The sequence below is a fragment of the Zalophus californianus genome, chromosome 17 (genome assembly GCF_009762305.2).
Source record: "Zalophus californianus isolate mZalCal1 chromosome 17, mZalCal1.pri.v2, whole genome shotgun sequence".
NCBI lineage: Eukaryota > Metazoa > Chordata > Mammalia > Carnivora > Otariidae > Zalophus > Zalophus californianus.
The window spans coordinates 44,025,069-44,046,676 of NC_045611.1; the positions used below are offsets into that span (position 1 = coordinate 44,025,069).

The 21,608-nt window shown below is 54.4% G+C and overlaps 3 protein-coding genes across 6 annotated transcripts in view; 2 read left to right on the forward strand and 1 right to left on the reverse strand.

The window, feature by feature from the left end:
• Window positions 1-12,744, forward strand: part of WDR62 (WD repeat domain 62) — a 42,663-nt gene extending 29,919 nt beyond the window's left edge. For 2 of the 4 annotated variants that reach the window (XM_027617625.2, XM_027617626.2), the window contains exons 19-31: window positions 495-623; window positions 2,019-2,152; window positions 4,457-4,509; window positions 6,339-6,557; window positions 8,235-8,362; window positions 8,695-8,798; window positions 9,558-9,692; window positions 9,972-10,083; window positions 10,204-10,345; window positions 10,426-10,486; window positions 10,674-11,324; window positions 11,862-12,010; window positions 12,105-12,744. In XM_027617625.2, coding sequence (XP_027473426.2) covers window positions 495-623; window positions 2,019-2,152; window positions 4,457-4,509; window positions 6,339-6,557; window positions 8,235-8,362; window positions 8,695-8,798; window positions 9,558-9,692; window positions 9,972-10,083; window positions 10,204-10,345; window positions 10,426-10,486; window positions 10,674-11,324; window positions 11,862-12,010; window positions 12,105-12,371 — 2,284 coding nt within the window. In that variant the 3' untranslated portion in view covers window positions 12,372-12,744. Of the gene's footprint in view, window positions 1-494; window positions 624-2,018; window positions 2,153-4,456; window positions 4,510-6,338; window positions 6,558-8,234; window positions 8,363-8,694; window positions 8,799-9,145; window positions 9,257-9,557; window positions 9,693-9,971; window positions 10,084-10,203; window positions 10,346-10,425; window positions 10,487-10,673; window positions 11,325-11,861; window positions 12,011-12,104 lie in introns of all 4 variants that reach the window. The other 2 variants (XM_027617628.2, XM_027617627.2) reach the window with 2 other exon arrangements.
• Window positions 12,745-17,511: 4,767 nt separating this feature from the next.
• On the forward strand, window positions 17,512-19,980 carry OVOL3 (ovo like zinc finger 3). Its single transcript, XM_027617950.1, has 4 exons — window positions 17,512-17,774; window positions 17,849-17,913; window positions 19,087-19,288; window positions 19,772-19,980. Exons 1-4 carry the CDS (start codon window positions 17,681-17,683, stop codon window positions 19,978-19,980), a joined length of 570 nt encoding a protein of 189 aa, XP_027473751.1. The 5' UTR covers window positions 17,512-17,680.
• A 47-nt stretch (window positions 19,981-20,027) lies between these two features.
• Window positions 20,028-21,566, reverse strand: POLR2I (RNA polymerase II subunit I). The gene is made up of 6 exons (XM_027617964.2): window positions 21,174-21,566; window positions 21,042-21,096; window positions 20,657-20,730; window positions 20,496-20,570; window positions 20,340-20,391; window positions 20,028-20,135 (listed from the first exon to the last, which is right to left on the reverse strand). The coding sequence occupies exons 1-6, from the start codon at window positions 21,230-21,232 to the stop codon at window positions 20,073-20,075; spliced, it is 378 nt and encodes a 125-aa protein (XP_027473765.1). The 5' UTR covers window positions 21,233-21,566; the 3' UTR covers window positions 20,028-20,072.
• Window positions 21,567-21,608: the final 42 nt, after the last annotated feature.

The window sequence follows — 21,608 nt, forward strand, 5'->3', positions numbered from 1 at the left end:
TGGACCTTGGTGTTACACCCAGCCCTGAGTTCAAATCCCAGATCTGCCACTTACTTGGCACCTTGAACAGGTCATTTCCCATCTCTAAGCCTCAGTTTGCTCCTTTGTAAAAGACAGATGACCCCAATGTCCCAGACAACTGTACAGTGAGAATCAAATGAGGTGGCATATAAAGTCCTTAGCATGTGGTTGGTGCCAAAGAAGTCCCTTTTGTTGCTCCCTCTAGTTTATTACAGTCCTTCCGCAGCCCCCTTCCTTGGGTCTTGAAGACTTCAGAACAGGTCCTGGTTTGCTGGGATGCTCTGAACCGTGCCCAGGGTGTAGAGCCCACGTGGCCTGGAGCACCCGCCCTGCGCCCCAAGCAGAAGGGGGGTGTTTTCTGGGAGGGGCCAGGGAATGGGGTCTTGGCTGTGGTGACCTAGGGGGCTCCAGGGTCAGATGGCTTCTATGTTTACTGTTCCCTCCCCTTCCACATCTCTCTTTGGCCTCTGCAGCTGCGTGTTCATCTGGCACCTGGGCCCGGAGATCACGAACTGCATGAAGCAGCACTTGCTGGAGATTGACCACCGGGAACAGCCGCAGCAGCAGAACATGCAAGACGGGAAGTGGAGCAGCCAGCCCAGGTCCTGGCGGTGACCCGGCCATCCCCCACCCGTCTTTCTTTCTGCCAGAGAAACGTTTTCCCACCCTGGGCCCCGTGAGGAGTGATGCCGGAGACAGCCATGGCCAGGACAACCCTAGGCCCTGCCCTTTGTGCACCCGTGGCTCTGTTGGGGAGACAGATTTTGAGTACAAAGTTATGATAGTATATAGGAGAAGTGTTTTGAAGTGGAAAAGCGAAGTGGAGAGCCTGTGGGCACTGTTTTGGGGGAAGAAGCTCTGGGGCACTGTGGGCACAGGGGAGGCCCCTGCCCCAGCGTGCAGTGGGGAGGGACATAGTCAGGGAAGCTTCGCTCCAGTGGAGGACCCTTATTCTTCAAAGTTTTTATGCTGCAAGACCAGTTTCATTTGGAGTGAGGTCATATTCTTTTTTTTTTTTTTTTTAAGATTTTATTTATTTATTTATTTGAGAGAGAGATAATGAGAGACAGCACAAGAGGGAAGAGGGTCAGAGGGAGAAGCAGACTCCCCGCTGAGCAGGGAGCCCAATGCGGGACTCGATCCCAGGACTCCAGGATCATGACCTGAGCTGAAGGCAGTCGCTTAATCAACTGAGCCACCCAGGCACCTTGGAGTGAGGTCATATTCTAATTTCTGATTAGGGAATTTGAGTTTGGAGGTCTCAGTCGAGTGGGAGATTTGGGGGTTTATCCTCCCTCCTGCCTCTGGAGCTGTCCTTGCCTTTCTCTGCCTTGAGGCTTTGCCATTGCCTCCCCACAGGGCCCAGGCCTGAACATGAGCCTCCCGTCCTGCGTGGTATTGGAGGTCTTGCAGATCTAGGTACCAAGGGAATGGGCAGCTCCTCTTGGCTCTTGGTTTTGAGGCTTACACACTGCCCCAGGTGCCCTCCAGTGCCCACCTTGTGTCAGGCGTGTTTTAGGCTCCTGTACTCCAAAGGAGATAAAACCTTATTGCTACCCACCCCCACACACTCCCCGCCACACACACACACACACACACTCTCTCTCTCTCTCTCTCTCTCTCTCTCCCCCCCCTCCCTCCCTCTCCCCCCGCCCTCCCTCCCTCTCCCTCCTCCTCCCTCCCTTCCCCGCCCCCAGAATGGAGTGTATCAGCTTAGTACTCAAGCCCCACTATCTGCTTTGCTTTCTGTCCCATTGCTGTGGCCCTTAGAGAGTTTGTCTTATTTTTTGAGTGCAGTCTTATATCTCATTTATCGTGGTGATATTTCCAGCAGAGCAGGTGTGGCAGGGAGATCTCCCAGCACCATCTTGACCGGAAGTCAGCAGTATGTTCCTATGGAAGCTAGCACAGGGCCCAGCCCTGGCGAGATCCCTATCCCTCCCGCCACCACCCCATTTACCTATTTCTCTCCTTGCCGTTCTCATTCCTGGCCTCAGGCAGGAGACCTATACGTCCGTGCCCAGCGAGATTTGCTCCTTAAGCCCTGGAGAGCAGACGGAAGATGAACTGGAGGAAGAGTGTGAACCAGAAGAGTTGCTGAAGACACCATCCAAAGAGAGCTTGGACCCAGGTTGGGAAAGGGGTCCATTCAAAGGGGCCCTATTTTGAACTTTCCGTGTAGGGATCGTTGCTGGGTTTTGCCCACTACCTGGAAATGAAGCTCAGTAGTCATATCAGTCAGGACTCTTACTGGCTTCAGCTGGAAAATTTATTGGTTCATATACCTGAAAATCAGAGAATTTGGCTTCAGGCAATCACTGGATCTCTGTAGTCAGGTGATGTTAAAGGAATACATTTTTCCTCCATCTTTTGGCTCTGCTTTTCTCCATGTTGGTTTTGCTGTCAGGCAGACTCTCCCTTTCCTGATGGCAAAGTTTCTCCCAGCAGCTCTAGGTAATCAAACTCTAGAGAAGAGAACATCTCTTTCCCAGTAGCTCAAGCAAAATCCTGGGGTCGTGACTCCTGTTTCTGGTGTGCGTCATGTAGCCAGTAGCTGTGATTGGCCAGGCCTGAGTTCTGTGGTCATCCCTGAAGGGGGAGGCTTGACCCAGCTCCACTGGAGCCACCTGACTAACGAGGGTGGGCAGGGGTGCAGGGGATGTCACGGGAAAAACAAGGTGCTGTTAACCAGAGACAACAGATTCTGTTGTTCAGGCAAAAGGGAGAATAGTAGCTCAATGACTTTATAGCAGGCCAGGCTTTCTCTAAATTTCTGCCCTTCTGCATGTTGCCTTGGCTTAGGCCCTCATGGTTGCAAGATGGCTGCTGTTTGCATAGGACAGTCACTCCTCCAACCTCCTTTGGAGAGGAAACTTGCCCACAAGCTCCCAGCAGGCTTCTCTCAGGTCCCATTGGCCATGGTTGCTCCAACTAAGAGAGGCTGGGAGCTTTTAGTGTGGGGCCGGGGCCTCTGCCAACAGGGGCTGACTAGACAGTAGGCAACAGTAATGTAAGAATTCAGCCTTGGAAAAAATCAGAGTAAGCAGACTTTCTTTGTTGCCACCCTCACACCCAACCCCATGTTCTCTCCAGGGTGGCCACTTCTATCAGTTTCTTATGAATCCTTATAGGCCTTTTCCTGAACGTTAATATGTATATGTACACAGCCATCAGAACATATCATATTTATGTACATAAATTATATTCTGCAGACATTCGGTACCTTTTTCCTCTCAGAAATATTTTATCAGGGCGCCTGCGTGGCTCAGTCAGTCCGACTCTTGGTTTCGGCTCAGGTCGTGATCTCAGGGTCGTGAGATCAAGCCCTGCATCAGGCTCTGCACTCATTGTGAAGTCTGCTTGGGATTCTTTCCCTCTTCCTCCCCCTTCACCTCTGCTCCTCCTCGCACTTGCATTTTCTCGAGCTCTCTCTCTTTCAGATAAATAAAATCTTTTTTAAAAAAGAAGAAATGGGGCACCTGGGAGGCTCAGTCGTTAAGCGTCTGCCTTCGGCTCGGATCGTGATCCCAGGGTCCTGGGATCGAGCCCCACATCGGGCTCCCTGCTCAGCGGGGAGCCTGCTTCACCCTCTCCCTCCGCCTGCTGCTCCCCCTGCTGTTCTCTCTCTCTCCCTGTCAAATAAATAAATAAAATCTTTAAAAAGAGAGAGAGAGAAGAAATATCAACCTCTCTCAAATAAATAAAATCTTTAAAAAAAAAGAAAGAAATAGCCACCTATTGGTGGATACAAAACAGAGGCCTCTTTCCTTTTTTTTTTTTTAAGATTTTATTTTATTTAGAGAGAATGAGTGCGAGTCGGGGGAGGGGCAGAGGGAGAGGGAGAGAGAATCTCAAGCAGACTCCATGCTGAGCTGGGAGCCCGGCACAGGACTGGATCTCACCACCCTGAGATCATGACCTGAGCCTGAGCCAAAATCAAATCAGATGCTTGACCGACTGAGCCACCTAGGTGTGCCACAGGCCTCCCTCTTTTAACCAACAGCATGGTGGGATATTTTAAGGTATTTGCCTCTGGCTGGACATTTAGGGTTTTCTAACTGTACCCCTTGGTGAATAAGGCCGTGCTGACCACTCCTAGGCCTCCTCCGGCATATGTGAGGGTGGTTCTCCAGGACAGGGGTGAGGGCTGGTGCTGCCGGCTCTGGGGTTAGTTACACTTTTTATTTCAAAAGAGAACCCCAAGGGCCCTCCACATCTAGTTACTGCCCCACCTAGCAGGCCCACACTTTGGCCAACACATGACATATGAAGCATTTTAGTTTTGGCCCATTGTGTAAATTTGCCTTTTCCTGACAATGAGTAATACGTTTGTTGTTTCTTGTATTGTCTCTTTGGAGAATTGCCTATTTACGTATGTTGCCCATTTGTCTGTTGGGTGGTTTATTCTCCTAATGGATTCCATGTGTCTCTCCAGATCCTCGGTGTCTGCTGACCAATGGCAAACTGCCACTCTGGGCAAAGCGGCTGGTGAGTCTACCCAGAGACCGGGATGCCTAGGGCTGGCAAAGTGGGTGTGCTCTCCTTCATGCTCTTTTTTCTTCTGGGAGCCCATTTCCCTCTCTGTGTCTCTCTTTTCCCTAGAGAACCCCATCATCCTTCTAGTCTCAGCTTAGACCATCCTTCATGCTTGTAACATGTATAGTGACCCCCTTCCCTGTGCCAGTCTTGTTCTGACCATCCGGACGGCAGGGAGCAGGGCAGACAAAACGTCAGCCTTCACAGGCTCATTTTCTAGTGTGGGAGATGGACAGTATCCACATCAAACCGATGAGTTGTATAGTATTTTGGGAGCTGATAAGTGCTGTGGAGGAAAAAAATTGAGAAGGAAAATAACAAGTATTGGGGGGAGGGGGGCAACAATTTTATGATGAACAGAAAAGGCCTCACTGGGAAGGTGATATTTGAACAGAGTTGAAGCAAGGGACCAATGCAGTTCCTAGGAAAGAATGTTCCAGGCAGAGAGAACAGTATGCAGGACAAAGACCATGAGGCAGGATTATGCTTATTAGCATGTTCGAAGAGGTACAGGGAGGCCCAGCTGCCTGGGTTGAGGGTGAATGAGGGTTGGGGGGAGAAGGGCTCACGGAGATGGTGGGGGCCAGATGGTGTGGCACCGTGTGGGCTGCGGTGCATTCCCTAAATACTCCTCATTGTCCTCCCCACTTATTTTTATCTCTGGCACCGAGTGAGATGGAGGCAAAGGAGGGCTCTGAGCTGAGGAAGGCCATGAGGTAGCGCCAAGTGTGAACATGAAGGGGCAAGCAGAGGGCCAGAGAGGAGACTTGGGATCATCCAGGCCGGAGAGGTGGGAGGCTGGATAGATTTTGAAGGTGGAACCAAATGACTGGATGTGAAAGAAGATGATGTTAGGATTGAATGAATGTTACTTAGGGGAGGCGCAGGCTAGGAGCCAGTGGGTTAGAAGCTGGCGGCAGAATCCTACACCCAAAGTTGGATGATTTATTTCAGTAACAGTGTCAGTCCTCAGATCAAAACCTAACTGTCAGCTCCTCAGGGAAATCCTCCCTGCCATCCCCTCCCCTGCAGACCAGGTCTCTCAAGACCCCAAGCTTCCCCTTATCCGTAAATGCTATGAGTGGAATTACATTTAACAAACATGCATAGCACACTTAACTCTGTACAGGCTCTGTTCTAAGTATTTTGAATGTATTATCTCATTTAATCCCCATTGAAGTATAGGACCTTTTCATATCCCTGTTTCACAGATGGAGAAACTGAGGCCCAGAGAGGTTAAGTAACTTGTCCAGGGTCACACAGCTAGGAATTCGAGGACGTGGGCTGCTCCAGAGCTGAGTTCTCAAGCACCCACCCTCCACTGTCTCTCAAGCCACAGTCTTATTCGCAGGCAGTGTTGGGCAGGACCAGGGTGGGAGAGGTGGCCATATGTGTTTGGGTGGCAGAGCTAACAGAATTTGCTGAAGAAATACAATGTGGAGAGTATGAGGGACAGTACAAGAATGAAGGGTGACCTCAAGGTTTGGGGCCTAAGCAGCAGGCAAGAATAAGATGAGGAAGGCTTTAGGAGGAGCCAGTGTGCGGGGGAAGATCAGGAGTTGCTTTCAACATGTGTTCGCTTTGAAATATCCATATAGATGTAGAGCAATTGCACGTGCGCTTCTGAAATTTAACAGATTCAAGCTGGAAATGTTTCTCTGGAGGCCGTTGCTGAGTGGTGTTTAAAGCCGAGACTGGATGGAGTCCATGCAGAGTCCCTGGCTCCCATTGGAGTTGGTGATCTCTTGGCTAGCTGTCTGACCATCCCCTGTCACCCTCAGCTAGGAGATGATGATGTGGCAGATGGCACAGCCTTCCATGCCCAGCGCAGCTACAAGCCGCATGGCCGCTGGGCAGAGCGTGCTGACCAGGAACCCCTCAAGACCATCCTGGATGCCCAGGACCTGGATTGCTACTTCACCCCCATGAAGCCCGAGAGCCTGGAGGACTCTATTCTGGATACAGTGGAGCCCCAGAGCCTGGCGGCCCTGCTGAGTGAGGTACAGACCGCCCCAGCCCAGCCCACGGTCCCTGCATTGTGACTGCCCACCTGGGATCTGGGGCCTCGGCAGTATCATTTTGAAAATCAGGCTGATTTTCCCACTCTAGGGGTGCAAGATGATTACATGATGTGGTGGAGGGCAGGAGGGTGAGGCCCTGGGCCTAGTGCAAGTGAGACTTCCCAGGCAGACCAGGAGTCTGGGAGGTGGGTCCTTTGGGGGTGAAGAGCTTGGGCCCAAGAGCAGGCCTGTGGCTGGCTGGGGACGGGGGCAGGGGGGACATTTGAGCAGCTAGAGCCCTGACCTTACCCCTTCCTTGCTGTGTGACAACTTGCTGCGAGGCTTGCTTCTCTAGGTTTCTGCTTTCAAAAAAGAAATGGTCATTAAAAAAACGATAACCGGGGCGCCTGGGTGGCTCAGTTGGTTAAGCGACTGCCTTCAGCTCAGGTCATGATCCTGGAGTCCCAGGATCGAGTCCCGCATCAGGCTCCCTGCTCAGCAGAGAGTCTGCTTCTCCCTCTGACCCTCTTCCCTCTCGTGCTCTCTATCTCTCATTCTCTCCCTCTCAAATAACTAAATAAAATCTTAAAAAAAAAAAATCTTTAAAAAAAGAAAAACGATAACCAAGATATACAGAATGAATCATGGAACACTACATCAAAAACTAATGACGTAATGTATGGTGATTAACATAACAATAAAAAATTTGAAGAAAAAAAAACGATAACCAAGAAAGAAAGACTTCTTAAAAATGGTCATAAAAAGAAAGCCCTCAGAGGGCTTTGATAGGAATCCAGCACCAATAGGCCCTGGGCCCTCAGAAGTGCTGAAGCAACTTTAGCTCTTGTTCTATTATTTTCCAAACAAAATTATCTTTTTTTTTCTTTAAATTTTTTTATTGTTCTGTTAATCACCATACATTACATCATTAGTTTGTGATGTAGTGTTCCATGATTCATTGTTTGTGTATAACACCCAGTGCTCCACGCAGAACGTGCCCTCTTTAGTACCCATCACCAGGCTAACCCATCCCCCCACCCCCTCCCCTCCAGAACCCTCAGTTTGTTTTTCAGAGTCCATTGTCTCTCATGGTTCGTCTCCACCTCCGATTTCCCCCCCTTCATTCTTCTCCTCCTACTATCTTCTTTTTTTTCTTAACATATATTGCATTATTTCCAAACAAAATTATCTTTTATTCTGTTGTATAAACCGTCTTTTTTTATTGTGAAATGATACACATACACCTGTGTGTGCAAATCCTAGGTACACAGCTTGACAAATTATTGCCATGTATGCACCTACGTATCTACCACCCAGGCCCTAAGATATAGAGTATCTTCTGCCTCCTGGAAGAGACCCCCTTGTGCCCCTGCTAATCGGTGCCCCCACCTGAGACACAGCCTTTTAACCTCTCACCGAGGATTAGTTTGTTCTTGAACGTCACACAAATCGGATTTTGGAGGGTTGGAGCCTTGCCCGTAGAGGGGCTGATGACCATGCAGGAGGAGCGCAGAGGGAGCTCCAGATGAGCACATAACTGGGCCCAGGCCCTGGCTCACCGGGATGGTCCAGCACGTCTTTCCTGTTGTTGTGGGTGTTGGCCGTATGCCCGGCGGCTTGCAAAGGGCCCTGGCTGCCAGGACCGCCTCAGATGGCTGTGTCCTCTCCACCCTGCAGTCGGAGAGCCCCCAGGAGGTTGGCGGGGGGCATCCCTCCTTCCTGCCCCTACAGAGGGAGTCCTCTGAGGACAGCAAGCTCATCATCTACTCCCTGGAGGCGGAGGTGACGGTCACAGGGACAGACAGGTGGGTGTCCTGTGCACCCAGGGAAGCCTTAAGGCATTGGAGAGAGGAGGCCTCAGCTGATAGGCACGCGCTGGAAGAATTGCTCTCCGCTCTCCCCATGGGCCTGTAGGAGTGGGGCAGAGCTGTAAGGCCCGGGTGGCACGGGAGCCTGGCCCTGCAGCCTCAGTTGCCCTGGTTCCAGGTGGAGGTGCAGGGAGCCTTTGTTGGAGGCAGGAGAGGCGAGGCAGTGCTCAGTAGGAGCAGGGCACAGATGTCTAGGGGGTCAGGGTGGGGGCTAGCTGTTTACTACCTAGTATGTTCTCATTCCCTTGCCCCACCCCCCGGCACTGCAGCGAGTACTGCACGAAGGACATCAAGGAGGAGCCCAGAGACCAGCAAGGTGACTCCTACCTCAGAGTCTCCTCCATCTGCCCGAAGGATCAGAGCCCACCTGAGGGTGAGTGGTGGCAGGCAGAGACCCTGCGGTAATCTGTCCAGCCGCGCCCCTTTCTGGATATTAATGGCGACCTTGACTCAGTCTTCCTGAAGCTCAGAGTCTATCACAGAGGCAGACATGGTCCCTGTTGTTTCCTGAGGATTCTTGAGCCCAACTGCTGACTGGCAGGAGCCCAACTCTGCCACTTCCTCGAATGTAAACTTGTTGGTCCATAAAAACAGAGAGTGGGTATTATTACCCCCATTCTCCAGATTGGAAAACCAAAGCCCTGGGAACCTGAGCCACTTACCTGACTCACCCAGCGAGGGCCTGGCTTTGGGCTCCTGACTCCCGCTCTGCCCCTCCAGACTCAGGGGAGTCAGAGGCCGACTTGGAGTGCAGCTTCACCACCAATCATGCCCCCCCCCCACGGCCAGCCCCAGACCCTCGGTTTGACATGATGATGCCCCCCACCCTGGGTGAGCAGGGGCCAGATGTGGGGAAGACGGTGCGTGGGACTTGCTCAGGGATGGTCATGATACATAATCACTTTCCCCACCGCAGCCCTGCACTGGGTGCCCACTAAGCCTCCATTTTCTCGTCTAGGAGGCAGAGCCATTAGCCTCTCTTCGGTCTAGTGGCAACAGGGTGTGTGACGGGCGAGTCCAGCTTTCTCCATTGTTAAGCGTCTGGCGTCTTTCTCTGGGCGTCTGCCGTGACTCATGGTGTTGACGGTTCTCTCCTGCCCACCCTCTTGGCCTCCCCTGCGCCTCTCCCCAGGATGCCCAGGTTCTTCAGAAGAGTTATCCCAGCCCGAGGTGCCAGGCGTATCCAACGGCTCCCTGCCCCAGACCCCTGAGCAGGAGAAGTTCCTCCGCCACCACTTCGAGACGCTTGCTGACGCTCACCCCGAGGGTAGGGCCCTGCCCAGGCAGGCCTTCCAGTGCTGGGCACAGCGTGGGTGTCTCGGGTAGGGCTTCCCTGCAGAGCTGGCAGGGGTGGTAAGAGGGCTTGCATTTTCTCTCAAGGACTGAGCTGTGCAGGCTCTTCTCCCTGCTGTGTTTGCTCCCCCAGGCATGTGTGTGATCTATTGATGGCGTTTCTGGGGATCCACCTGCTGGTCTGCGGGCCTTCCTGGGCCCAGGGCTGAGTGGCTAGAGGGATTCTGAAGACTCCCTTGGCATCTTCCCCCAGAGCTCTTCCATGGATCCCTGAGAGAGTTGGAGGCCCCTGAGGCTGAGGACTTCTTCAATCCCCGGCTGAGCATTTCAGCCCAGTTCCTCTCACGCCTCCAGAAGACATCCAGGTAGGAGCTGGTGAACCCCCACCCCACCCCCATCTCTCTCTGTCCCCCCCCAGGGGGTGGGGGCTGTGTCCCCTCAGGGACCCCCAGGACAGCCACAACCACCTGGTTTCCTTCCCACAGGTTCACCCACAGCTTCCCTCCCCGGCTGCCCCTGCACCTGGTGAAGTCCCCAGAGGTCCCATTCCCGGAGCTTGGGGGCAACCAGTCCAGAGCAGAGCCCCTGAGAGCAGGCACTGGCTACCCGTCCCCAGGCAGGACCAACGTGAGTACTGGGGCTGCCTCCCTCAGGACTTCGGGCTGGGAGCCGGGGGGCCTTGTCCTCACCACATGCTGTGCTCGTAGGTCCTTGCTGGGAAGAAGGCTGAGGAGCCCCTTGAGACCCCAGAGGCCTGGCACCCACTGAGTGAGTGCCCCCATCCGCAGACAAACAGCCCTGGGCTTCTCCGCAAACGGTCCTGGATGCCCATCCGAACCGTGGGGGCAGTGGGTTTGGGCAGGGTCCACTCAGGCCTGGAAGCCACCTGGGGTGGGACCCTCTCCATCAGCTCTGCGGCTGGGGTGTGAGAGTGAGCCAACTTCTTCCTTTACAGCCCCCCGCCTCCCCGGCCTGGTGCCCTGTGCCCCCTCCTCAGTGCTGCCCACTGACGGGAAGCCTCCGACGCCCACGGCCCTACCCACTCCACGCCTGTCTCAGGCTGTCCACGGCCCCTCCACCCACCCCCGCATGGAGGCCACTGCCAGCTCCCAGGCCAAGATGTCACGCAGCACCTCCCCCGAGGACAGCGAGGGCCCTGTGCTGGCTGAGCTGGCCAGGCCCCTCCACAGGCCCTCCTCCTTGGGGGAGATGGCATCCCTGGGCCAGGAGCTCCCGGCCATCCCCACCATGGCAGCACCCAGCTCTAACAGCGAGGGCCGAGAACCTGCCTTGTTCTCCTGGGGCAACCACGAGGCCCGGGCCAGCCTGAAGCTGACCCTGTCAAGCATCTGTGACAGGCTCTTGCTGCCCTCTCCCCCGTTGGAACCTACAGCCACCCAGCCCAGTGTCACCATCACAACCACCACCTTCCCAGTCCCCAGCCCCGTGGATGCAAGCTCCCTGAGGCTCCACAATTCCACCTTTCTCCCAAGGCTCCTGGCCCCTGAGCCCCTCAAAGCCCCTGCCCACCCCAACAGTGCCCCATTTCCGGAGGCCAGGCCTGAGGTCCCTGGCAGTGTCACCTCCCTCCTGGAGCCCACCCCTGGTAAGTACCACTCTTGGGACAAGGGATTGCCCCCCGAGCTCATCCCATGTACAGCTGGCTTAGCTCCGAAGGTGGGCACTTGACCCGGCTTGGGGGTTGTGCCATTCATTCGTTCGTTCGTTCGTTCTTTCACTTAGATATTTAGTGAGCACTTCATATGTGTTGAGCTTTGTTCTAGACCCTGGGCACATGGGGCTTGTTGGTCAACAAGACTACAAAGAATGAACACCCTCACTGGGGAGATGGGCAGACTAAATGTAAAGCAAAGTGTTAAGAGTATCCCGAAGGAGTATGTGCTAAGGACAGAAATAAAAGGGTTTAGGGAGTGAGAAGTGGGGGCACAGTGGCTAGAGTTTTCAGCTGGATAATGAGAAAAGCCTTCAAGGAGAAGGGGGCATTTGAGCAGAGCGGGGGAGAAGTGAGCCTTTGGGGACTGAGGGAAGCATCCCCGGCAGAGGGATCAGCCCAGCCACCCCGGCCTCTCAGACCAGCTAGAAAGTGGAGATGTCTTTCTCATTCCCTCCCCTCTCACCCCAGATGCTCTCAATCTGGTCCAGGGCAGCCCTGGACACTGGGAGGAGCCTGGGGTACCGGCCAGGGTCCTGCCCCCAGCTCCCCGTGAACTGAGTACTGTCGTGCACAGACTGCAGACCGCCTTCCAAGAAGCCCTGGACCTTTACCACCTGGTGAGCCCAGCCCCGGGGCCAGGGGAGAGGGCTGGGCGGCTCCTCGGGACTGCCGGGGCTGGGTGGCCCCTGACAAGGTCCGTACCCCTTGCAGATGGTCTCCAGTGACCAGGTGAGCACTGAGCAGCAGAGGCAGGCACGGACCGAGCTGGCCTCCACCTTTCTTTGGATCCATAACCAGTTAGAGGCCAATGACTGGCTGGTTAGGACTGACGTGGCCCAGGCCCAGGCCCAGGCCAGCCCAGGTTCCCCCTCCCCTACTACACTGTGCCCCCTGGCCAGCCCAGATTTGCATGCCCTGCTGGAACACTACTCGGAGCTGCTGGTGCAGGCCGTGCGGAGGAAGGCACGGGGACACTGAGGGCCAGCAGCCCCCTCTCCACGCCAGCCCTGCTGCTTCTGAAGAGATAGGTGTCTTAAGCAAATAAACTGACAGCTTAGAGGAATGGTTCCTGGTGCCTGTCGGGGCGCATGCACGAAGCTCCCTCAGGTGGATGCGGGGAAGGAGAGTAGGGTGGACAGCAGTGTTGTGTTGGACCAGCCCGGGGAACGTGGGTGGATGAACTTTGCAAGGGATGAAATTTGTATGCGGCAGGTGTTAGCCACGTAGCATTGTACCCTCACCTGCTCTTCCTCTTCCTGTCTCACCTGGGGGACATCAGCCCCAGCACAGGACTCCGTCAATGGGACCAAATTCCTAAGAAATTAGGGAACTGCAATAATGATGATCCCAACACCTGGTATGCCATGTCGTCCATCCCCCCTGAGCTGCTATGGGGTCAGTTGGGGTCCTGGCCCAGTGGGGCCCAGCTGTTCCCCAAGGAGGGGCCAGCCCTTCCTCCCTGCCCCCTTACTGGTGCCCAAGAACCCACTGGAGCCACTGCCATCACCATGTGCCAGACCCTGGCTCCCAGGACACACACTGCCACCCCATTGGTTCGGGCCCCCCAGGCCAAGCCCAGGTTGGATCCTGTGAGGTCCAGGCTTTTGTCCCCACCTACAGCAGGGGAAATTGAGGAGAGACCAGCAAGCTCGGTGACTAGACGATCAGGCAGCATGCCCAGGCCGTCCAGCACCTGGGACAAGTAATTCCCCAGCGGGATGATTCTATCCAGATTCATCCCATGAGCTCCCAGCTGTGGTAGCAGCTTCCCCAGGCAGCCGGCATCTAGCCATGTGGCATGTCTGCCAAGAAAGCCACTCCTGTGACCACAAAAGCCCCCACTGTCCCAATTCTCTCTAACAAGGAAGCTGGCGAGGGAGGGCCCTCCCCTAAACCACAGCCCCACCATGTGGCTTGCTGTGGCCTCAACCACCGCTTGCCTGAGTCCCTCTCTGCTCCGTCGGATGGTCACGGCCCACCAGAAACAAGCCCAGAGAGATCCAGTCTTGCTTCGGATTCCACACAGCTGGGACTCAGACCTAGGCTTGCCTCGTGGCAGAGCCAGACCGTTCAGCATAAGGCCATGGCCCTCTGCTGTCTCCGGAAACACTAACACACATCACAACCAATCCTGCAGGGTACTGTCTGTTGTACACGCTGGGGGTAGTGGGAGGAACAAGACCAGCAAAGCATCTGCCCTCATGGCATTAGCCTTCTAGAGAGCAAAACAGGACGTAAGCAGTATCTGTGGAACTGTAGGTAAGCTGAGGGAGTTCATTGTGCTGGTTGATGAGCCAGGGAAGGCCTTTCCGGGGTGACATTTGAGCTGAGGCTGGAGAGAAGGCACAGGTCATGTGGACATCTTGGGAAGATGCCCGGGCAGACAGAACAGCCAGTGTGAACATCCCACGGGGGGATCAAACATACATGGAAGGAATGGAGTGAGCTAGGAGAAAAGGTAAGAGAGGAAATGGGAGGAAGAACAGAGTTCAAGGGGGCAGGGCCTTGTTACTTCATGACATTTAAATCCAAGAAATACAACACAATTTTCCCCCGTAAATAAGATGCCTGATCTTGGTAGCTGAGGAGATGCCCAGTATTGTTTGCCCAGTATTGTTTATTTCTCAGAGGCCCTGTGCCTGCCCTGCCCCACAGGTTACAGACCCCTGGGCGCCCTCTCTCCTTGCCCCTTCCTTGCCTGGCCACTGAAGATCCCTGAAGCAAGGCTTGGCATCCAGGCCCCTAAATACCCAGAGGACCATCTTGAGCCTTTCCCTAGTGGAGTGTACCCCTTCTCCCACGCTGTATCATAATTAAGCTTTCAGGGTGCCTGGGTGGCTCAGTCGGTTAAGCGTCTGCCTTCGGTTCAGATCATGATCTCGGGGTCCTGGGATCGAGTCCCACAGGGAGTCTGCTTCTCCCTCTGCCCCTAACCCTGCTTGTGCGCTCTCTCTCAAGTAAACTTTTTTTTTAAGGTTTTATTCATTTGAGAGAGAGAATGAGAGCAAGCACGAGAGGGAAAGAGGGTCAGAGGGAGAAGTGGACTCCCTGCTGAGCAGGAAGCCCGATGTGGGACTCGATCCTGGGACTCCAGGATCATGACGTGAGCCGAAGGCAGTCGCTTAACCAATTGAGCCACCCAGGCGCCCCTCTCTCAAACTCTTAAAAAAAGCCTTCAACGCCCAAGTAGCAAACGGCTGGCTTGTGGGGGGCCCACGCTGCAGGGACATTTGTTACTCTAATGGAGATGGCTTTGATTCACTTGGACCAACCATCTCCTGTCCTGGCCATATCGCTCTTCAAAGAAAGTTGGGTTCTCTCAGCACAAGAGGAGGGTGCGCTGGTAGAGAGGACCCAGTGTGTCTGCCACTCTCCACTTCCTAATGGTAAGCTCTTCTGCCCTGGAAAGACCAGACTCTCTCCTCTGACAAACTGGCTGGTTAAGAAACCACGGCCGATGGATGTGTGCGTGTGCGGTTTGTGGACCCACAGGGCCCCAGCGGGAGGAGGACAGAATGCTCACACGGGATGTTTCAAAGAGAGTTCAGGGCGCCTGGGTGGCTCAGTTGGTTAAGCGACTGCCTTCGGCTCAGGTCATGATCCTGGAGTCCCGGGATCGAGTCCCACATCGGGCTCCCTGCTCAGCAGGGTGTCTGCTTCTCCCTCTGACCCTCTTCCCTCTCGTGCTCTCTATCTTTCATTCTCTCTCTCTCTCGAATAAATAAAAATAAAATCTTTACAAAGAGAGTTCAGTGAAGGGATCATTTACAAAGAAGTGGGCAGGGGATAGGGAAATCCTAGGGCTGGTATGGTATCCTGGACTGGTCCCAGAGAAGAGCTGTTACTCCCACCCTAGCCTTGAGCTATAGATGCAAGGGAGCAAAGTGGGACCCAGAAGAGCCAATCCTGGAGAGAGGGCTGCCTGAGGGGAGCTGTGTGCCTGGCAACTCCATAGGGAGAAAGTTGGAGAAATCCTCTCTCCCGTCTTATGTGGGGCTCCCTATTGTCGAAATCCTATTGGGAGCGAGGGGGCATGGGAGGAGTGGGACAGAAAGGGTATGGGGACAAAGACACCCAGCCCTGAATTTCTTCCCTAATGTGTTTTCAGTAACACAGGAACCACTTGCCCCAAGAGACATGGTGCTGGGCAGGGAGAACTGGCACAGGGAAAGAGACAAGATGGCTCCCCGTAACCATTTGCTAGCTCATTCTTCAGTGCAGCTTCCGCCCTGTACTCCCAGGCTGGACTGATCCTAGATACTGGGCTGCCAGACTTATGCTGCACACACCAGTCTCAGGTGCATGAAATCCAACAATTGTGAGATGGAGACAAAACACATTTTAAAGAACTTTAGATTTTATTTGCTGGAGAGAGAGAGAGAGCGCACAAGCTAGGGGAGCGGCAGGCAGAGGAAGAAGCAGGCTCCCTGCTGAGCAAGGAGCCCGATGTGGGGCTTGATCCCAGAACCCTGGGATCATGACCTGAGCCAAAGACAGACGCTTAACTGACTAAGCCACCCAGGTGTCCTGGCACTTAACACTTACAGATGGACTGACTGAAACTCACATGCTTGCCTAGCCACCCCTCAAGACTTCCTAACAACCACCCTGTTTAAATGCTGCATGCTGGGCGCCTGGGTGGCTCAGTTGGTTAAGTGACTGCCTTCGGCTCAGGTCATGATCCTGGAGTCCCGGGATCGAGTCCTGCATCAGGCTCCCTGCTCAGTAGGGAGTCTGCTTCTCCCTCTGACCCTCTTCCCTCTTGTGCTCTCTCTCATTCTCTCTCTCTCAAATAAATAAATAAAATCTTTAAAAAAAATAAAAAATGCTGCATGCTAAGCACTCTTCCCACATGATCTACATGGATCTTTGACACAAACCAGTGATAGGGAGACACATTAGTCCCATTTTCCAGATGAAGAAACTGAGGCCAAGCAAGAAGTGACTTGCCTGGGTTCTGCAGAGATAAAGTGGCAAAGCTCTGGGCTAACAGACTCTCAGTCCCGCCTCCCGTGCTGCCCCAAATGAACCAGCAGGACTCTCAGGGCATGTGAAGAAATGAAGAAATAATGCTTCTCTCACCACCAAGCCTTTGCATAGACTGTTCCCTCTGCCTGGAACACAGGCAGATGAGGTTTCACCTGAAACCTCATCTTCCTTCAGGGCTACACCCAGCAGTCATCTCTGAACCTTTAGGCTGGATCAGGAGCCTCTTCCGGGCTCCCTTGAGCCCCCTGGGTTTTCTCTACTGCAGTTGGGATCACTTTGTGCACCCCCCATCATAGCTTTGGTCATTCTGCAGTGTCACTGGCATGTCTCCCCCATGGGCTAAGTTATGTTTTCATTTTTAGTGCTGAGCTAGGCCTGGCCCATAGTTGGAGCTCAGGAAGTCACTGACTGGATAAATGAGAGGAAGTAACTGCACAGAGAATATTCAAAATCCTTAACCAGGGATTAAGCGATCAGACAATGATCAATCTAGAACACAGACTCGCTTGAATGTAGGGGTGGGGTTCTGGGAGCCCCTGGCTGTGTCAGGTCACCCCCTTTGGCTCCTGGACTGTGGGAGAGTGGGGAAGTGGTGTCCCAGGCAATCACTAGGAGCTGGACTATTAACACACCAATATTCTAATACCTGCTACATCTGAACAGTATTTCTGGCTGGAAGCTTTGGGCATCTGAAAATCGGAAAGGTAGGGCTTTCTGTTGGAAGATGCAGAGCCTATATCCTCCCTTTGTCCTTCCCTACTGCACCGTGCTGTCTCTCCAGCCTCTGGAGCAAGCAATCACACCCACTCCTCACCCCCACTTCCTCAGACAGCTGCTGTGATTTGAATAACCAAACAGGCTGTTGGATGTCCGGTTGGTAACGGATTTGCCTGGCAAACAGACCCTCAGGTCTTTAGCCCTGCTACTTTGAGAAGACAGCTTCCCTGCAGTCTCTCTTTCTTTTTTCCCACTCCCAGGAGCTGTCTAGGCTTTAATCTTGCCCTTGCTTGACGTTCTTGGGGGTCCTAGCACTTGGCCGCCCCTGGTGGCTGGAGAGTGCCCTCAGGAACCTGGTGTAGGAGAAGGGGGAGGAATGGTGGGTTCGGAGGCAGAGGTAACTGAGCCAGCTAAGTCGGCTCCCTGGGCTGGTCACAAAATTTGCATGGAGAGAATGAGGCTCCTCCAGGGCTCCCCCCTCTCTCCCTCCCTTCCCCCTCTAGTCATCCTGGGGCTGAGGTGTGACTGCAGGTGGAAGAAGCAGTCGTCTGTGTGGGGCCATCTCACCATTCCTGGAGGTGATGCCCCGTGCCTTCCTGGTCAGGAGTCAGCGTTCACAGCCACCCAACTGGGGCCACCTGCCTGATCAGCTCCGGGGAGATGCCTATGTCCCAGGTGGGCCCCTCATTGGGCCTGGAGGTGAGGGGTAGGTGAGACACAAAGCATCACCGTCTGGCTTCTCTCCTCAGACTGCAGCAACCAGCAGGGCCCTCCAGCACACCAGTCTTCTGGCTTCGGAGACTCTTGGGTAGCGGTGAGTCTGCAGCTGGACCACAAGACCCTGCTCAGTTTCATCTCTGCCCGCTCTCAGCCTCAACATAACCTGACTGCCCTTTACTTCCCGAGCCCATTGCACACGCCCCTCCAGCCTCAGGACCTTTCCACCTATTGTTCTCTCTGCTGGGAGTGCCTTTCCTTTCTTTTTTTTTAAAAAGATTGTATTTATTTGACAGAGAGAGAGATAGTGAGAGCAGGAACACAAGCAGCGGGAGTGGGAGAGGGAGAAGCAGGCTTCCCGCCGAGCAGGGAGCCCGATACGGGACTCGATCCCAGGAACCCGGGATCATGACCTGAGCCGAAGGCAGGCGCCCAACGACTGAGCCACCCAGGCGCCCGCCTTTCCTTTCTTAGTAGAGCTCACTGTTAGGCTTCATCCCAGGCACCATTTCCCTAGGGTGGGCAGTCACATTTCCTATCCCGAGATCCCTCTGTCCAGTGGGGCAGAACAAGATTCAAGCCAAGTGGATGGCGATTTCCTTTTTTAAGGTTTTATTAATTAATTAATTAATTAATTTATTTATTTATTTGACAGAGAGAGACACAGCGAGAGAGGGAACACAAGCAGGGGGAGTGGGAGAGGGAAGAGCAGGCTTCACGCCGAGCAGGGAGCCCGATGCGGGGCTCTATCCCAGGACCCTGGGACCATGACCTGAGCCGAAGGCAGACGCTTAACGACTGAGCCACCCAGGCGCCCCTGGCGATTTGCTATATGTCAGATCAGAAAAGGTGACAGGAGCAGGACGGGAAGACTGGGGGTTCTCAGAAGGGATATTCAGCTGTGCATGCCCTGGAAGAAGGAAAACACTAGCCGGAATAGAAATATGACCGGGATTATTTCAGTATTAGTTGAAAGCCAGGAAGTGTTCTAGACAGTGGATATTTACCAGGAATAAGACAAAAATTCTCTCCTTCCTGGAGCTTATGATCTGGTGGGGGCTACAGGGATAGACGATAAAATTAGAAAAATCTATGTTACATTGGAAGATGTGCTATGGGGAAATACAGAGCAAGGTGAAGGCAATGGGGAAGGGTCAGGGAAGGCCTTTGCACACACGAATAGCAGCCTTCCCAGCCCTCCTTGGTTCCTGACTCTAGGTATTCTATTTGCTCCGGCCCAGGGCGTCTAACTCCCATGTCCCTCCCACAGCCCATGCAGGGCAGGCTGGCCTCCACTCCCAGGGGCCCGGGGACACTTGGCTGCCCGCTCTGCCCCAAGGCCTTCCCTCTGCAGCGCATGCTGACACGACACCTCAAGTGCCACAGCCCTGCGCGCCGCCACGTGTGCCACTGTTGTGGCAAGGGCTTTCACGATGCCTTCGACCTCAAGCGCCACATGAGGACTCACACCGGTGAGGAGGGGCAGGGGCAGGGAAGGGCGGCTGGGCCCCAGGAAAGTCTGGAATGAAATGGGAGAGAGGTGCCCAGGATGTTCCAGTGTTTGTGTTCATGGGGTGAAGACTCAGCCATCAGGTGGCTTGGAAAACCTACTTAAGATCCCAGCCAGTGGGTGTTAAGGTGGTGCCAGGGTGGAGGCCTGCTGAGGGGTGCAGTGTGAAGACAGTAGTGGCTACAGGATTCAGGTCCTAGATGGAAGGGCGCAAGGAAAAGCCTCCCTCCTCCTCCTGGAGAAGGAATATCCTGATGAGCAGGTGGGGAACACAGGTGTCTGGCCCATGTTTGCACGGGTGGAGGTAGCACATGGTGGGACACAGGCAGAGTCTGCACAACTCGGAGTAGGAATGCGGGAATGCTCATGGAGGGCAAGGTGGAGAGGCTTTGGTTTGGAGGCCATTGCCCTGTCTGTCCTCTCCCCCCTCTGCCCTTTTGCACAGGGATCCGGCCATTCCGCTGTGGAGCTTGCGGGAAAGCATTTACACAGCGCTGCTCACTTGAAGCTCATCTTGCCAAGGTGCATGGGCAGCCGGCCAGCTACGCTTATCGTGAGCGCCGTGAGAAGCTGCATGTGTGTGAGGACTGTGGCTTCACCTGCTCGAGGCCGGACGCCTACGTGCAGCACCGCGCCCTACATCGCGCTGCTTGAGAATGTGCATCCCACACAACCCACAAGAGGCAAATAAACGCAGGGAATGCACGCACAAAACACAGAATTTATTACACACAGGAGCGGACAGTTCACTCGGTCCAGCGGTGGCCACAGTGTGGGGCCGTGCACACATAGTACAAGCGCATGGCGTCCTGGCAGAAAGGGTGCATGGTTAGGGTCGGCACCCCACGGAAGTGTACAACACACAACCTCCATCCAGCAGAGCCACACCCCAAAATAATAGGCAAAGGGGCCTTCCCCACTGGTAAGGGTCCCCCCCCCCCCAGTATTGGTATCCCTGCCCCCAGGGAGGACCAACCCTGGGACACGCAGAAAGCCTTCCTCCTGCCGCTCACCTCGGCCCGGGCACTATGTGACTGGAAGAACACCGCCTCCTTGTGGCCACACCTGGGAGGACAGTCAGCCCCTCAGCCAACTATACCCTTCCTTCCTCCCTTCACCCAGTGAGAACGAGCCACTCTCCATCCCCAATACCAACAGCGCGCTCTCACTTTTGGCACGGGTGGTCCTCGGTCCGCGGCAACGTGGGGTCCTGGGACACGTCAGCGATAATCTGGGTCAGTTCGCTGAGGGAATAGAAGGTGAATAATTATGCCCAGACCAGGCCCCCCAGCCAACAACCCCGTCCCCCGGCTCTAGTGCTGCCACTCACTCCACTTCGTGCGTGATCTTGTTGACATAGATGCAGCTGTTGTCGGCTTCCTGCTGGTAATCACAATTCCGGCACTACGAGAGGGCGAGTGTGGCGGGAAGGGGGTCATGGAGAGATCGGGGAAGCGACTGGAAGGGAAGGCTGAGTCTTCCCTGGAGGGAATGACTAGAGCGTGGAGTCTCGAAGTTGGGATAACGGGGTATATTGAGAATCACTTCGGGGATGGGCAAGACGAGAGTAGGGTTCACTCGGGGGATAGGAGGCGAGACCAAAAGGCGTAGGAGGCGTAAAAAGGAGTAAGGGTCACGTGGAGTAGCTTGGGGCCACACTGGGAACAGGTGGACCGTTCTGGGAAGACCCGGGCACTCCGCAGGCTCGTGCTCACCGCGTAGAGCAGAATGCGGTTCTCCTTGTCCTCCTTGGGGTAAAGCATGTTGTTACTGTGGGAGGGAGAAGTCAGAGGTCAGTCCTGGGGCCATTACTTGCTTCCCTTACACACTCGCAGGCCCAGCCTCACCATTCTTGGCAGAATCGAATACCCACGAAACCCGGCTCGTAGGTCCCGTCTGGTTCCATAGCTACACACTGCCCGCCAAGCAAGCCTTCCGCACTTGCTCCGCCGCGCGACCGGTCGCGGGAAGGGTCAAGAAAGCCTAGTTGCTTCGCCAAAGGAGGGGCGGAGCTACGCACACGTACTGTCTCCCTGGGGCTTTGTTCTCGGCTCTCTGCGCCGAGGTTCGACTAATAACTTGCTTCAGTTTTTTTTTATATCCTGCGGTAATTGTTTCCAACTTCCGAGCCTCGCTTCCCCCGTTTGTAGAATAGCATGGTACGAGAGCCAGGAATAAGGAATACGATGCTTTACGTAATATGCAAGGCCGGGAGCATAAATGAAGCCATTGCTTTTTGCTGGCTGAAGGCTAGTGCACATGCGCGGACGAGGTAACTCTTG